Source organism: Lepisosteus oculatus, chromosome 18 (genome assembly GCF_040954835.1).
Source record: "Lepisosteus oculatus isolate fLepOcu1 chromosome 18, fLepOcu1.hap2, whole genome shotgun sequence".
Classification (NCBI taxonomy): Eukaryota; Metazoa; Chordata; class Actinopteri; order Semionotiformes; family Lepisosteidae; genus Lepisosteus; species Lepisosteus oculatus.
The window spans coordinates 14842211-14860095 of record NC_090713.1 but is presented as its reverse complement, the minus strand read 5'-3'; the positions used below and the strand labels follow the sequence as shown (position 1 = coordinate 14860095).

General features: G+C 40.7%; 1 protein-coding gene across 1 annotated transcript in view; it reads right to left on the bottom strand.

The window, feature by feature from the left end:
* The window catches only part of LOC138223909 (uncharacterized), a 235954-nt gene that overhangs the window by 137366 nt on the left and 80703 nt on the right, over positions 1-17885 (bottom strand). The window contains exons 8-9 of the mRNA XM_069180089.1: positions 8813-8986; positions 154-327 (exon numbers count right to left, since the gene is read on the bottom strand). Of these exons, the coding sequence (XP_069036190.1) occupies positions 154-327; positions 8813-8986 (348 nt within the window). The remainder of the gene's footprint in view (positions 1-153; positions 328-8812; positions 8987-17885) is intronic.

Genomic DNA, 17885 nt, shown 5'->3' with positions numbered 1-17885 from the left:
GTAGCAGTTTTTTGTCTTTCTAGATGCCTCCCTTCTTTTTTTCTGTACTTCCTATGTATTTCTTTTCTAATGCATGTGAACAGGGAATATTGTGTGTCTCAGCCTATCTTAATAAAACCAAAAAATACAAAGAAATCACCAGTGTTCACTTACTTCAGGGTTGTTAATTTACAGTTGGGATCCCTCAGAGCTGCAGACAACAGTTTCACTCCTGAATCCCCCAGGTTATTGCCACTCAGATCCAGCTCTCTCAGACTGGAGTGTTGAGACTGAAGAGCAGAGGCCAGATCTTCACAACATCTCTCTGTTAGTTTACACCATGACATCCTGCAGACAAAAAGACAGGAGCACAGCTCAACATCTGCACAGCTCATCCACATCTTTATTTCCAAGTCTTCAATAGGGTCTAAACTATACTGGTTTGTCACTCACACCCTGTTTGCTAAATGACTTTGCATACTGATCTGATCAATCTTACTGTACATATTTTCTGAACTTTCCCCATCCTGTTAGATTTATAATTATAATCTCCTTCTGTAGGAAAACCGGCCGTTCAGGGATGCAAATATGTAATGTTGTGGCTCTCTGAAGGCACCAGTTCTGTAGGGTTTGGGCATTTACTGAGACAATTATTAATTGTAGCAGTAAATAACAAAGTTGATTCTTTTGATGGCTTTAGAATCCAGCCATGCGACATAACTCAAACAACGCACACACACAGGTACTAATACACGAGGATACATTTATTAATACATAGAATATGCATGTAAACCTAACAGATCTTATCGAGAGTGTTATCAGAATACAAAAGACCTCCTACATTAGATACTCGAAACAAGTACATAACTCTTAGGAATTAAATTGATATCAACTGGTTGTGATAACAATTGAATTCTCGAGCTGTAATGCATTGAAGTTGAATACTCATCCAATTTTTGGGGATTCAGATCTCCTGCAGGCACAAAGAAACAGTTGCAGGCTGTTGCTGTCCAATCCGCGCTCTCTGGCTCCGTGCCAGGCTGTGCTGTGCGGCTTGCGACGGTGCGCTGCTGATGCTCACTGGCCTGCTAGTTAGTGTTGGCTTTAACTAGCAAAGTTTGTGCACAGGAGAAAAGATGACTGTGGGTCCCAGCAAGTCAGGAAGAGGACCGGTTCGTTCCTGATGAAGAGCTAGTTCTGAAAAGTGATTCAGCTGTCCACAGTTCCGACCTGTTCACGAGGCCTGCTGCTGGTTACTCTCTGGCAACCTCCACTCTAGACTCTTAGAACAAAGGAAAGTTCTGGCACACGGACACACTGGCCGTTCCGTGGTTGTCTGGGCTGAGTCTCAGGATGGTCAGGAGGCGCGCTGCGAGAATGTCCTGCCCTTGGGAGCCTTCTGCTCCTGAGCTGTCCTGCCCTGGAATTCTCCTTTGAATTCCCTTTAGAAAAGTCCACAGAATCCTCTCCAGAATCTTACTGAATCTTACAGGCTCTCTGTGTTGCCTGTTTTTACCTGGAGGAACTTCAGCTTGTTGATTGGCTGAAAGTTCCATGGGCATCAGAGTCCCACGTGGGTTACTCGGCCCTACCAGTCCCTGATTGGTTGATCAAGGTGAGATATGAGTCACTTACTCCTGACACCTAGTAATGCAGTTCAGATGTTCAACTGGCACTCCCTAGACAGATAGGCGCCAATGGATGACCATTGATCATGATAGCCAGGCTTAGCTAAGTGCATCCCCCTTTGGGAGCTGTCCTTATCAAACCTTAAATCAGCCTGGATGAATAGTTTCTCTGTGGCTGCACCACAGAGATGAACAGAGAAATGGGGCCTCATTTGGGAAAGCTCAGAAACACTTAATTCTGCCTTATTAATAAGCCTCGCCGCTACACTTCTCAAAAAGATTAATTGTTAAATATCTGTTTTCACTGTTACCATCTACCACCAACACAAAATATATACTGATTTTAACTTGAAAGCTGCCGAGTCCTAAATTCATCCTGCTACAAACATTGAATCAAAAATCTTTAGATTTCTATATTTATTTCTTTATTTAGTGGTTCCATTAGTAACAGGCTAAATTACTTTCTTGGAAAAATGTCTTTTATGTGTTGCAAAAAAAAGCTGACTTGCTTTAACACAATATATTTACAAAACATTTCCCCTCACGATCTACCTGAATGCCTGAAACTATTTGAGAAACCTTCCATGAAACTATGTTTGCTACTAATTCATATACTGTAAGGCTTTCTGATAAAATTACTGTTTTTCATATGTGTTAATTTTCTGACTCTTTCTGACCCATCAAACCTTCATTCTCACCCTGCCAGAAATGCACCTGATTATTCAAGCCCCTCACTCTCTGCCAAATCTGCTTCAGGTTCACATGTTCTTTGTAATACATGGCTTTCTGTGATTTGATGTATATCTAAGGTTTTGCAAGTGTCCCTGCATCCCTCTTCTGCACTATGTCTGGTCATGACTTTTTTCTGTTTGCTTATTTCAAAGTAACACCATGTAGCGGCAAGGCTTATTAAATATAGGAGTTAAGTTTGCTGCTCCCTTGCCAGTCTCTCTCTCCCTCATCTTAGTGGTGTTTGACACAGAGAGGCCATTCCATTTGGTTCAGATTTAAAGTGTTTTTCTATCTTATAGAGTTTCCTGATATGGAACAACTCCCAAGGCTGAAATTCTCCATCCATCCTAATAAATGGTCATTCTGGCGCCTTACTGTCTGGGAGATTCCTTGGGAGAGTCTCATCCCAGATTGTTTAAAACGCTAATGTCAGAGAGCATGGTTACTCATCCTCCACCTCGATCAGCCAAACAGGAACTGGTAGGGCAGGGTAACCCCATGTGGATCTCCATAGTGAACCAATGAAACATAGTGAACCAATGAACAATGGTCTCCAACCAATGAACAACCATAGTTCCTCCAGGAAGGGGCCCCTCCAGGACATTCTCAGACTCAGCTCGGACAATCACATGATGGCCAGTGTATCCGAGTGCCAGGACTTTACTTTGTTCTAAGAGTCGAGATGGGAGCCTAACCAAAGGATCCGCCTGAGGTTAGCACAGCAGAAAGCCTCGTGAACCGCTGGTACCCCACCGTGAATGCTCGCCTGATCAACCAGTGAACTACGGACGGAACTGTCGACAGCTGAATCTCAGTATTCAGGACTAGCGCTACAAATGGAATGACCGGTCTTCTTCCCATATAAAAAGTGTGACTTGCTCGCACTTGCAGTCACTTTTCATGTGCACAAACTCTGCTAGTTAAGCCAGGACTAACTACCCGGTCTTCAGAGAGCCCAAGAGAGATCTTGATCTTCACCATCCCCTCAAACACTCTACAGACCCTCCACCTGAGACTGTGTTTATCCTGCTCTTGTAGAAGAGGAGTTGGGTCTGGCCCAGCAGAAAGTGCACTGGGTACAATTCTCTTCTTCCTGACATAACTCACCTTGAACACAGCAGCAGGGCTGCTGAAGGCCAGACTAAGGTTAAAGAAGAGACTCATCATGGGAGTCAGGGAGCAGGTATTCTAGCAGTGAAAGTGAACCTGTTTCGCTGCAAGGAAGTGTAACTATAACCAGAAGTATAACATTAAATTCATACAGTATATATGATATGGGATGACCTAAGTTCTTAATTTGACCGATGTTGTGGCCCACTTCAGTCAATTGCACAAAAAAATAAACTTTTAATTTGGCAGTGGCTCCTCCTGAAACAGCCATGAATCAATCTGTGAAGATAAAGGCTTTTCAGGAATTTCAACTGTAATTCTAACAGTGATCACAAGATGACTTCACAAGGTTTGTGTGCCCAGTTTTTCACTTTACCGTGCAGTTTATTACAACCAACAAATAAATTTAAATTTAAGGTATTCACTGAGTCTCTTAAACCAAAAGAAAAAAAAATCATTGGTACGCTTGTCTAAAGGAAAAAAGATCGAGTCCTCACTACAATAAATCAAGTGAGAATAATGTGTATCCTGTGTGCACTGTTCTCAGCTGTAAATCATCAGGTTTACTCGCAGCCTCTGATGATCAAGAACCTTGCTGCCTCTTCACTGTGCTCCGAATGTTTTGAGAATGAAAGTGGATGCCTTGCATGATGTTCAACCTCTCCGGACTGTAGCGGTGAGGCTTATTAATAAGGCAGAATTAAGTGTTTCTGAGCTTCCCAAATGAGGCCCCATTTCTCTGTTCATCTCTGTGGTGCAGCCACAGAGAAACTATTCATGCAGGCTGATTTAAGGTTTGATAAGGACAGCTCCCAAAGGGGGATGCACTTAGCTAAGCCTGGCTATCATGATCAATGGTCATCCATTGGCGCCTATCTGTCTAGGGAGTGCCAGTTGGACATCTGGACTGCATTACTAAGTGTCAGGAGTAAGTGACTCATATCTCACCTTGATCAACCAATCAGGGACTGGTAGGGCCGAGTAACCCACGTGGGACTCTGATGCCCATGGAACTTTCAACCAATCAATGAGCTGAAGTTCCTCCAGGTAAAAACAGGCAACACAGAGAGCCTGAGAGATTCAGATTCAGATTCAGATTCAACAAGATTCAGTAAGATTCTGGAGAGGATTCTGTGGACTGTTCTAAAGGGAATTCAAAGGAGAATTCCAGGGCAGGACGGCCTAGGAGCAGAAAGCTCCCAAGGGCAGGACATTCTCGCAGCGCGCCTCCTGACCATCCTGAGACTCAGCCCGGACAACCACGGAACGGCCAGTGTGTCCGAGTGCCAGAACTTTCCTTTGTTCTAAGAGTCTAGAGTGGAGGTTACCAGAGAGTAACCAGCAGCAGGCCTCGTGAACAGGTCGGAACTGTGGAAAGCTGAATCACTATTCAGAACTAGCTCTTCATCAGGAACGAACCGGTCCTCTTCCTGACTTGCTGGGACCCACAGTCATCTTTTCTCCTGTGCACAAACTTTGCTAGTTAAAGCCAACAATGAGCATCAGCAGCGCACCGTTGCAAGCCGCACAGCACAGCCTGGCACGGAGCCAGAGAGCGCGGATTGGACAGCAACAGCCTGCAACTGTTTCTTTGTGCCTGCAGGAGATCTGAATCCCCAAAAATTGGATGAGTATTCAACTTCAATGCATTACAGCTCGAGAATTCAATTGTTATCACAACCAGTTGATATCAATTTAATTCCTAAGAGTTATGTACTTGTTTCGAGTATCTAATGTAGGAGTTATAACCAAGTTCATTTATGAAACGGTCTTAATGAATGATATACTGAACGTATGTCCTCTTGATATGTGTAACTCTTTGTAACTGATTGAATATATACCTTTTGTATTCTGATAACCCTCTCGATAAGATCTGTTAGGTTTATATGCATATTCTATGTATTAATAAATGTATCCTCGTGTATTAGTACCTGTGTGTGCGCGTTTTTTGAGTTATGTCGCATGGTTGGATTCTAAAGCCATCAAAAGAATCAACTTTGTGATTTACTGCTACAATTAATAATTGTCTCAGTAAATGCCCAAACCCTACAGAACTGGTGCCTTCAGAGAGCCACTATGATTACATATTTGGCGTCCCTGAACCGGTTTTTCCCTACAGGACGTTTTATCAATCCCAATCCAGTCCCTTCTGTTTCTCTCTTTTCCCGATAATCTCTCCTCTTTTCCTCCACTTGTTCATTACATTTAAACTCACCCCTCTGAGCTCACTAGCCACTCCGTATACTCCCGATCTCTCCACAGTGCTGGCGAGATACTCACTCTCTTTTTTTTCTCTCGGGTCACATAGCCTCGGAGCCCCTCCAATTCAATGAACACAATACATGTTTATTTATCCTGGTTGAACTACAATGTAACTTGCATTTCACCTGAACATGTTTACATTAACATTATATTCACATACTGTACTGTACTAAAACAACAAAAAATCCATAGTAAAACTGTTTACATAAATTCACACAGGATTCCAGAAGGGACAGACAGACTGCTGGATCTAATACAGACACAAACTACTTGACAACAATGGTAGTGCACAAGACTCCCCACTGTGAGTTGTCAGCTTTGGACAATGCGGGGTGTTTGGGAGTGTGGGGTCCACCAGCTAACTGTCTGATATCTCGAAGAAGACAAAGTGCCTGTGTTGAATTAATACGTGGGTGAAATATTGGTTTAAATATTTTAGGAATGAATGATAAAGCTCTGTCGAGATAAGAACAAAAATTCAAGTTAGAGAGAGAAAAGTTTTGCGCCTCTGCCTATCAGTCTCCTCTAGCAGACTGAGGAGGAAAGGAGGCAGTGGGGACAGGTCAACCCCACAGGTGATCAGTAGAAAGAGGACCAGGGCGAGTTTGAGGTCTCCTGCGCTCAATTCTGCAGGACACAAGGCCAGGCCATGAGCAGTTGATGACAACAGTTGAGAGTCCTCTAGGGTTTCTCACAGTGCCTGACATCCCAGCCATGACCATGATGTCATCAGTGTACTCCGAGTCCCGGATAGTAGGATCAGGACAGCCCGGGATGTAAAGCTCCTTGCTGACCCAGCGCAGGCTTCTATTATAGACTGTATACTTCTACTACATAATCACTTTTTGAATTCTAGAGGCTTTATAAAATATTTGAGAGGACAGCATTCCGGGTGGAAAATGACTATTTGGCTGGTAGTCTTATCACGCTAAACTAAACTGTATCCTTAAACACAAATAATGAAAACTGAAATGAATACATTCTGGGTCCAGATAAGACATTTGACAGGGTACTACAGCCTTTTGTATTTGAAACTTGTAGGATTTTCATAATGGTTTTATTGTTTGGCTACATGCAATGTAAAAGCAACCAAATGCGCAGGAACAGGTTGATGGTATTCTGTCAGACACCTTTAATTCATACAGGGAACAAAACAAGGAGATTCTTGTCACCACTGATTTATTCTCTCAGACCGTACGTCTACAGAACGATACAGAGGGAGGTGATATAGCAGGAGAACACACAATCAGGCTCTTTATAAAGATGATGTTAGTATATACAGCAGAAATTCAACATCTTTTCCTGTTCTCACAGATGTAATCACAGACTACAGCAACTTTTCAGAATAGGGATTAATTCTGAAGCAATATTATTGAGGAATCTATATCCCTGGAGGTCAAAAATAAATTTAATTTACAGTAGGATTGGGATAAGATAAAATGTTGAGCAACTGCAATACCCAGAAACCTAGAAAACACATTAAAATGTAATTAAGAGGTTGTAGAAAATCAGCTCAAGCAAGACTTCAATAGATGGAAACTGCTGCCTGTCTAATTCTTGAGAAGGATGAAGACAGCAAGAATGAAGGTACTTCCAGGATTTCTGTCTTGTTCCAGACCTTCCTTATGCCTCTCAATGACCATTACTAAAACGTCTATTTTATGTGGTTTAAAGTCAGGGTCCCATGCTATTGTGACCGTTGCGGTTCCACAAAGGTTCGTGTCCCCCGCCGCTCTACCCCACTGGTTCATCTCGCAACACCTGGGGCACGAACACCAGTATAACACAACAGTGAACCATCCACATGAGCTAAAGGAGACCTCTCTCAGCCCAGGTGGCTGAGGTTCTTGCTACGCACAGGGAGGGCGATGACGTCACCGTGTCCAAACTAGCTCTGCTACACTATTTCTATAAACCCCTCAAAATTACTATTTCTTTCTTGATTTTTTTCAGAATACAAATTCTTGTGATTACTGTATTTAAATTGCAGAATTTATTTTCATAATGCTTTGCTTTGTTCTGCTGGAAGCAAGCAGGGCTAGCAGGAGAAAGTGAAAAAAGAGACGTGATCGAAAAGGCAGGGGTTGAGCTGAGAGGAACTGATTTAAGCACCAGGGAGAGTCTGAAGGAGAGTCATTTAACATGCAGGGTTCAAAGCATAGGGATCAGTCCAAGACATGGTCAAACAGGCAAGGTCAAAGCACAGAGAGAGAGGAGAAAGAACTGGGGAAATTCAAAGCTGAGAAGAAGTAAATGAGACTCTAAAATGCGAGATTAACAAATTGGTAAATTTTGCATACCAAACTTGTTTCCACAGTTACTGTACATCCTTTTAGATGTATATAAAATATCAGAAAATACAGGAGGAATAGAAGAGTAACACAGGTGAGAAAAGGAGGTTGGCACTTTCAAAGAAATTGAAGAATCTAAAACCATTCAAATCTGCATGAATCCACCAATTCACATTCATGGAGAGAATATGAGTAAAATATTAATATTCAATATTGGAAGAAACACCAATTACAAGCCAAATATGATAAATCTGGAAGCACATACTGTTGGAAGAATTGTGAAGAAAATCTCTCATATGGTAAACATTTTTTGGTATGAAAATAAATTGGGGAAAGATTCTGGAAGAAAAAAATCATCATTAGGAGTCATTTTCCTTCTGGGACAAACACCGGATGAACGGCCTTCAGAGGCTGAAAGATACTTGTTTAGAACTGTCAGAACTGCAGCCATGAAAACAATCACTAGAAACTGGTTAAAGCTGGACTGAGCCTGTGTTTAAATTAAGACGGACTCTATGAATGAAATCTCATGAAGAATATTACCCACAGAATTATATATCAACCACAACATATACATGTGTAAAAAAGATGGGCAAAATGGGAAAGATTGCATGTCGAGTCTCTCAGTAATGAGATATTAACAAAGAGCAATAGTCACAAACAAGGACTTGTATACAAAGTGCCCCCCTTCTTTTTGTTCATTACTTCACATATATTTCTTTTCTTATGCATGTGAACAGGGAATATTGTGTGTCTCAGGATATCTAAATAAAACAATAAAATACAAAGAAATCTCCAGTGTTCACTTACTCCAGTGTTGTTAATTTACAGTTGGGATCCCTCAGAGCTGCAGACAGCAGTTTCACTCCTGAATCCCCCAGGTTATTGAAACTCAGACCCAGCTCTCTCAGACTGGAGTGTTGAGACTGAAGAACAGAGGCCAGATCTTCACAACATCTCTCTGTTAGTTCACACCATGACATCCTGTAGACAAAAAGACAGGAGCACAGCTGAACATCTGCACAGCTCATCCACATCTTTCTTTCCAAGTCTTCACTACAACACCCAGCTCAGCAGTAATATACAACTTCATGTCATTATCCATCTCAGAGTGTCCATGGATGAGGATGATAACAGCTGCTCCAAAATTTGTGTTCCAGAAGGAAGAAGAAAAATGAGAAGAAAATGTCAGGAAGGGAGACAGTGGGAAACAGGGAGACACATGGAGCTACAATGAAAAGGGAAACAGAAAGACTTTTAACTATAATAAAAATTGCTGTACATCTATTATTATATTTTCTTATTACATCATCTTCTTATAGTTATTTTTAGTTAGTTATAGTGTATAATGATTATAGTTATAGTGATTAATGGTTTATTAATCACAATGTAAATTACCAACACTGGAGTAAGTGAACTGTAGATTTTATTATTGTTGTTTGTAGATACTGTATGTTGAGAAAAACAACATTCCCATTTGAAGAAAAAAAAACAACCAGGGTTTTAAGCATAACACATAACATAAAAATAATAAACAATAATAATGTGAAGCCGTAAACAATATAAACACTCACAACCCCTATATAATATACAAATCCCACTAAAAAGAAAAAAGAAAACGATAATGGAACTAAACAAACCCCATCCCTCCCACAAAGGGACTGCACACCTTGCACACATGAAAGACTACACATACAGTACAGTACCCTCACACGTAACATAGTCAAAACACACCGACACCGTCACACAATAATCTCTACAGTTTAACTGGAGGCACCAGTTATAAAAAAATCAAAAATAAGAAACAATGACGTTACCCAGCCTAACTTAGGAATTGCATGACTTTAAAAGATTAGTTTAGTTAAAAAAACCTAATCATTTTATGCGCACAAAAACAGGTGATTTTTCTTCCTCATGATCAGCTTGGAAACTTACACTGTAAATTACTTTTTAATCAAACGTTTAAAACACTTGAATTTCATAAACACAAAGAAAACACAACATATCTACTATTTTCGTATGGTACGAAGCAGATCAGTAGGTCTTTTTTTCCAATCAGAGTCTGAGAAAATATCTCCCCGTCCACTGCGCTGCGTCAGAGAAGCGGCGGCACGGAGAGAGGGAGGAGGCGCGGAGCTCTGTAATACAGAATGAGCCGTCTGCAGCCTGGAACGCTTAAGGCAGATCGCATCTGACTTTTTAACTTAAGTTTTCAAATTAAGCTACGTAAATAATTTCCTTTGACCAGTCCTTTAATTATCATTAAGGATAGCTACTTTCTCAGCAATTATATTTATTTTTTAAAGCATTGTTAAACAAAGCAGGAGCTTATTGTACTTCCTAATGACATGACATGTGGAAAGATTATAGATTTTAATCGCCTTTAGGTTTTTATTAATTTTAGCAAAGTGTCATCAAAACAAATACCACAAAACTATTTTCGATTGTATTTCTGAATGTTATGTCTAACTTAGTTCAATATTTGAAATACAAGTCATTGTTCAAATGTACGTTAAATCCGAGTATTGGAAAATATGTAAAATACAGAATTAGTAAAGAAAAATATATAAGGATAAAATATATTTTAAAATATTTTGCTATCAACAATTAATAACAGTCTTAAATGTTTATAACAATTACATGTATTAACTAAGGAATAGGGTGGCAGTGTTTAGCATGCTTTTGGTAAGTTTTTTCATAAATACAATAGTTGCACCAGATATCTCAGTGACTTTCAAAAATAAATTATGCATGCAAATCTGTGAACTAGAAAGTTAACTAAGCTATCCATCCATTTCTATTTCCATTTCTCTGGGTTCATGTGGGTTTTCTCCAAGTACTCTACAGGTACCTACATACTGGTAGGGTTAATTGACTTATGGAAATACTAATAAGCCACACTCACTCGTGTGAGTGTCTGTGTGTGTGTTTCTGTCTGTCTGCCCTGTGATGTATTCTGGGTGTATACTGCCTTGCGTCCGTTGCTTGCTGGGATAGGCTTCACCTCCCCTGTACTGGATAAAGAGATTAGAAAATGGATGGAACTAAAGGAATTGTGTAACTATACACAGTGATTAAACCCACTATGAGATGGCAGGATCTCACTGAGGATAAATTATTTTATAGTGCTGGTTTAACAAAAACAGCTTTTCCACCTCTCTGGCACATCAGTATCCATAACTAGTCGGACAACAAATCAACAAATTGCCTCTAAATATAAATATCTTCAGATGCTGGCTCAGTATCAGTTATGTTTGCCCATTCCTTCAATTTATGTGCATCCAAAACACAGTTGAACGCTAGCAATTTCACAAAATGTAAAATACAATCCTCATTTCAGTATCTATGTAAACATGTGGATATTCAGTGAGTCTGTTAACTTTATCACCTTCCCCTGGAGTCAGTAACATCTCCTGTCCATTTGTCAAAAGCATGCCTAACCTTCTTAGGAAGTGTCCTTGTTATCAGTGTATTCCTCAACTTTCCCCAAATTATCTTTTTCTACCTACCTGTACATCTCTAGTCTTAACATGCTCCATGAGAACTTACTTTTAACCTGTGTCTGTTTATCTACTACATGGTAGCAAACAATCTTTGTCTAATTTTACTGTACCTACCATTTTTTGCAGCCTGCAGATAACACTTTCAGTTATTCTAGATTAATCATTTTCTACTACTTTGAGAAACTGAAAATCCCATTGTAATTTTCATCCCCGTCTCAACTACTCTTCATTCTTCATTTCAACTATACTGTTACTACAGGAAGTTTCAGGTCCATATTCCAGCTTCTGTGTTGTTCATTTATTTCTTCCTCACTGTTCAAAGCTCCTCTTACTTTCTTAACTCTGCCGCTAGTAGATCTTTTTTTTTTCAACCTTTCCATCCTTCTACTTCAGTGTCTGCAACCTGGCATCTCTTATTCTAACCAGACCTTGAATATCCATATACCTTACATTCATTTCTAATATACCTGTATGCTGTTATTTTGCATACAGTATGTTGTTTTTTTTTTTGCAAGAGCTCTTCAGACACACTGTTACTAGCCTGAACATAACTCCTAATGCTTTGCTCCCTGCAATAAGTCAGACTAACTTAAATCCTCAAAAACTGCTTGTATTAATTTGTTTAAATCACAAACATCATATGAAAATACTGACCATGTATAGCATTAAAAAAAGCTGCATTATGGAACATCACACTAACTGATGTCCTACTTACTGTCCTATATCTATGAAGGAGACAGAGTGCCGGTGTGGAATCAAGACGTGGGTGAGGTATTCTTTTAAATATTTTAAGAGTGAGCGATATCGCTTTGTGGAGAGACTAACATAAATTGTTCTCTAGCTAGAGAGAGAGAAAAGTTATGGAATGTTCGGCGCTGTTCTATGACGAACGATTTAGTCAGTCACATGAGCATTTTGTCTAGGCAGGCTCAATTAGATACATCATTGGCTGATATAATCAATCAATATGGCGCCGGAGAGTGGGTACGTGTTGCTCCTCATCTTTATGTCTTCATCTGTTTCGTATTGTGGGCTTTTTGTATCCAGTGTATCTTTTCAGCAATTATTTATGACCGACAAGTGCTTGTGGACACTGGATTGAGAATCGCTGATTTAAACACAGATATTTCCTATCTTTGGTGCCTCTGCGAACAGACCCCCCAGCTGACTCAGAGCAGAGCAGGCGAACGCGAAGGACACGAGAGTGAAGCGCTGCGGCTACCGGACCCCACTCCTGAGTGTCCTCCTGGCCAACATGCAGTCCGTGGAGAACAAGATGGACAAGTCTTAAGCCATCAGAGGGATTGTTGTATTCTCTGTCTCGCCGAGAAAAATTCTCCGCATGAGTAGTCCAGCACAGGTTACTGTCTATGTGTACACCTAAGTACTTATATGAATCAACCTGAGTGAGAAGTTCTTTGTGGATTACTACATCTGGGTGATCACCAACTGCTCTGGGGTCAAAAACTGTTTCTTTTGTTTTTTAACATTCAGAATTAGGCAATTGTTGTCACAGCATTGCACAAACCTATGGATTTCTGACTTATACAGATGAGCTGCTTCCTCTGCGCAGAGCCAAGCACAGCTGTATCATCTGGGAATTTGAAGATGAAGTTGCTTTGACTACTGATTGCACAATCATTTGTATAAAGTGTGACCAGAACTGGAGAGCTCACACCGACCTGAGGGTCACCTGTGCTAATGGATCTTGATTCCAAAAGAAAGAGTTTTATTGACCTACTGACATACTGTGTACGGCTTGTTAAAAATGAGTGATACCATCTTATAATGTAATGGTTAATGGACATTTGCTTCAACTTGCTTATCAATAGATGGGGATGCAGCGTATTAAATGCAGAGCTGAAGTCCATAAACAGCATCCAAGCATAGGCATTGGGGTACTCTAGGTGTTTAAGAAACAGATGCATAATGCTGTTGATTGCATCATCGGTGCCCCACCTGTGTTTATATGCAAACTCATATGGATCCAGTACAGTGTTCACCTCTGAGCAAAGCATGGATACCATAATCCTCTCAAACCATTTCATAACAACAGACATCAGTGCTACCGGCCTGTAGTCATTATTATCTGAGGGACAGGGCTTTTTGGGTATTGGCACCATCATTGCTTTTTTTCACAGCGCTGGAACAGAGTGAGAGTCAGCAGACTTATGAAAGACGAGGCACCATCCTGGTGTTAATTCCTCTGCGCAATTTTTTAAAAGAGAGGTAATGATGCCATCGCAGCCTGTTGCCTATTTCGCACATATGTGCTTGAAACATTGTGTGGTCATCTGTGGAATTATTACAAGCCTACCAGCACAACTGCCTGCTGTAATAGTATCTAATATACTATCACCTGCAACAGAGAAGTCCTGTGTCTCAAACCTCAGATAAGTCAGTCAGATCATTTGCTTTATCCAGCTCATCCATTGTATGGACGCTCTTCTTTGAAGAATTCATGTTTGTGACTGTTTTCATTGTTTACCACAGGCTCCTGGAGTTCAATGTTTCAAAGTCACTCTCGATTGCCTCCTTGTGTTGTTTCCTTGCATTCCTGAGTTTTACTTTAAGCTCTTCTTGCAGTAATTTCAGTTGCACTTGATCCTGGTTTTTAAAATTGTGTCTTTTACAGTTGATGCAGTCTATCACATCCTTAGTTATATATGGTTTATTATTTGGGTACACTGTTCTGCTTTTCAAGAGGCAGCAAGAGGGGTGACCCTACATTAACAGCATCCCCCGAGATGTAGCGCAGACAGAATCTGACATGAATATCTGCCTGTACACTGCAGGGAATACAGTCCCAAAGTAGCTCACATCCAGTCCACACAGTTCCAGCAGCCCAGGTCCATGTCCAGCAGGTGGTGTAGCTGGGTGACACTGGCTCAGACCAGTCTGCTGGTGAAGAATAAGAAGTGATCCAGTTCTGTCTCCATTCTAGTATTGTGGCTGATGGGTTGTTTAAGAGGTGGAGCAGTGGTTAACATAGCTGTATCGCAGTACTGGAGTCCTGGGTTCAGTTCAAACCTGGGGAGCTGTCTGTGTGGAGTTTGTATGCTCTCTCCATGTTCACACTGGTTTCCTCTGTCGATCCTCTGGTGGACTGACAACCAGTCCAGGCTCCTGTGTTGAGCCCATTGCTTGGTAGGATAGGCTCTGGCTCACTCATGACCCTGAATTAGAAACCGTGACAGACTGGGCGTCTCCTCCTCTCTCCAAACACACAGACAGCACCACTCCTCCAGCAGACTGAGGAGAAAATGAGGCAGTGGGGACAGGTCAACCCCACAGGTGTCCAGTAGAAAGAGGACCAGGGCGAGTTTGAGGTCTCCTGCTCGACTCAGCAGGACACAAGGCTGGGCCATGAGCAGATGATGACAACAGTTGAAAGTCCTCAAGTGATTTTCACAGTGCCCTTACGTCTTGCTCTCCCCCAGCCATGACCATGATGTCATCAGTGTACTCTGAGTCTGGGATATTAAGTTTAGGGCAGCCCGGGATGGACAGACTCTTGCTGACCCACTGCAGCTGATATAGAAGAGGCTCAATGACAAAGTAGTGGAGCATCTCCAAAAGTGAGAGTATATCAGTGTATCTTCACAACCAATCTCCAGCAGTGATCTCTGGATATAAAAGGTACTGCAAGGCCACTAGCTTAACTAATTTCTTTGTTTTTTTTTCTTTTGTCCTGGATATTTATGTCTGTTGAGAGGACACAGCAAGACATATAAGAAATCTAAGGATTCTACTGTATACTGTATACTTCTACTATATAATTACTTTTTTTAATTCCAGAGATATTATAAAATGTTTGAGAGGACACCATTCCAGGTAGAAACTGACTATTTGGCTGGAGGTCTAATTAGGCTAGACTAAACTGTATCTTTAAACACAAAAACTGAAATGAAAAAGAATTCTGAGTCCTGAAAAACCATTTGATAGAGTATTTCAGCATTTTGTATTTGAAACTTGTAGGGAACTGGGTTATCATAATGGTTTTATTGTTTGGCTACATGCAATGTAAAACCAACCAAATGCACAGGAACAGGCCTACAGCAACTTTTCAGAACAGGAATTAAACAAAGAAAATTTTGAAGCAATGTTATTGGAGAATCTACTGTACATCCCTGGAGATAAAAAAAAATAATTTACAATAAGATTGGGATAAGATAAAATGTAGGGCAAATGCAATACCCAGAAACCTAGAAATCATTAAAATGTAACTAAGAGGTGCTAAAAAATCAGGTTAAACAAAAACTTCAATTCTTGGGAAGGATGAACACAGCAAGAATGAAGGTACTTCCAGGATTTCTGTGTTGTTCCAGACCTTCCTTATTCCCCTCAATGACGATTACAAAAACATTTGTCTATTTTATGTGGTTTAAAGTCAGGGTCCCATGCTATTTCTCTCAACCCCTCAAAACGACTAATCCTCTATTTAGTTTCTTTCATAATACAAATTCTTTTCTTTGGCATTACTGGATTTAAATTGCAAAATTTATTTATTTTCATAATGCTTTGAGTTATATTAGGTGTAAAACAATATTTTAAGTGTGATGAACAGTTCGTCACCATTTTGCTGGGGAGCTGTCACTCAGGTAGTTGAAGCTTTAAGGTGAGCTGCATATTAGTAATACTGTAGATTTGGGAGTGTCTGAGTGGTGTAGGTTTTACCTGAGGTTTTCTTCCCTCCAAAATAAATCTAGATTAAAGTTTGCCCTGAAATTTGACTTTATCTGACATTACAGGGATAAGTTTATACTGTCAGCTAGTTGACAAAGAAGATAGTGTAACATTTGAAAAACATCAACATCACTTAATAAACAATTATCCAATTCAGGTCACAGTTACCCAGAGCCTGTGCCAGGAAGCACTGGACACAAGGCAGGATTGAACCCTGGACAGGATGCCACTCTATCAAAGGGCACACACTCACACCAGTGCCAGCTTTCCCCAGAAGCTTATTAACCTGCCAGCATGTTTGTGGACTGTGGGAGAAAACTGGAACAGTACACAAACATGGGGAGAACATACAAACTCCACACAGATAGCACCCCAGATCTGGACTAGAACCAAGGGCCCCAGTGTGATATCTCCTGCACTGAGCTGATGGAAGCAGTAAACCGGAGACTGAATCCAGGCGCAGGCTCTGCTGGACGCGAGCAGGGCAGGCAGTAGGAAGTGAAACTAGAGATGCGATCAGAAAGGCAGGGGTTGAGCTGAGAGGAACTGATTAAAGCACCAGGGAGAGTCTGAAGGAGAGTCAAAGCACAGGGATCAGTCCAAGACGTGGTCAAACAGGCAACGTCAAAGCACAGAGAGAGGAGAAAATGCTGGGGAAAGCTGAGAAGAAATAAATGAGACTCCAAGATGAGAGATTAACAAATTGATAAATTTTGCATACTGAACTTTCTTTAAAAGCTACATCCTTTCAGATGTACAGTATGTACAATATCAGAAAACAGAGGAAGAATACTTGAGTTAAAAGTAAGATGCAAATGAGAAAAGGAGGTTGGCACTTACACAGCAATTGAAGAATCTGCATAAATCCACCAATTCACATTCATGGAGAGAATATGAGGAAAAAAAATAATATTCAATATTGGAATATTGATACTGTAAACTGCTGGAAGAATGGCTGGGAACACCTGGCATATCCTAAACATTTTTTTGGTATGAAAATAAACTGGGGAAATATTCTGAAAAACAAATATTAAAAAAAATCCTTGTTAGGAGTCCTTTGTCTTCTGGCACAAACACCAGAGCTGCCTTCAGAGGCAGAAAGATACTTGTTTAGAACTGTCAGAACTGCAACCATGAAATAAATCACTAGAAACTGGTTAAAGCTGGACAGACCTTGTGTTCAAATGAAGAAGGACTCTATGAATGAAATCTCATGAAGAATAATACCCACAGAATTCTAAACCGAAAACAATATATATATATATGTGGAGGATATGTGACGGAAGAGGAGGATCAAGAGGATTAACAAGGATGTCAGACAGGAGCAGGTGCTATGGCAGTGAAAGACCAGCTCCATCTCTGAACAGTAATCAGACACAGATGGATCCAAAACAGACACAAACTGACAGCCAGGATAGTTCACAGGATTCTCCACAAGCAGATCACCAGCTCTGACAATAATTCAATTCAAGCTTCATGGTCCCATTGGTCCCAACGTAACAGCACGATGACAGGAAAAGAAGTCAGTGAAACAGTGTTACAGTACGATAAGGGAGAAGATAGTTACAATACATTGTTTGAAAGAGATATTGCAGTAGGGATGAAAGATTTCCTGTTTCTATTAGTATTACACTTTGGTACACAGACACACCTCCCAGATGGGAGAATTGTAAACTCACAATGCAGAGGGTGAG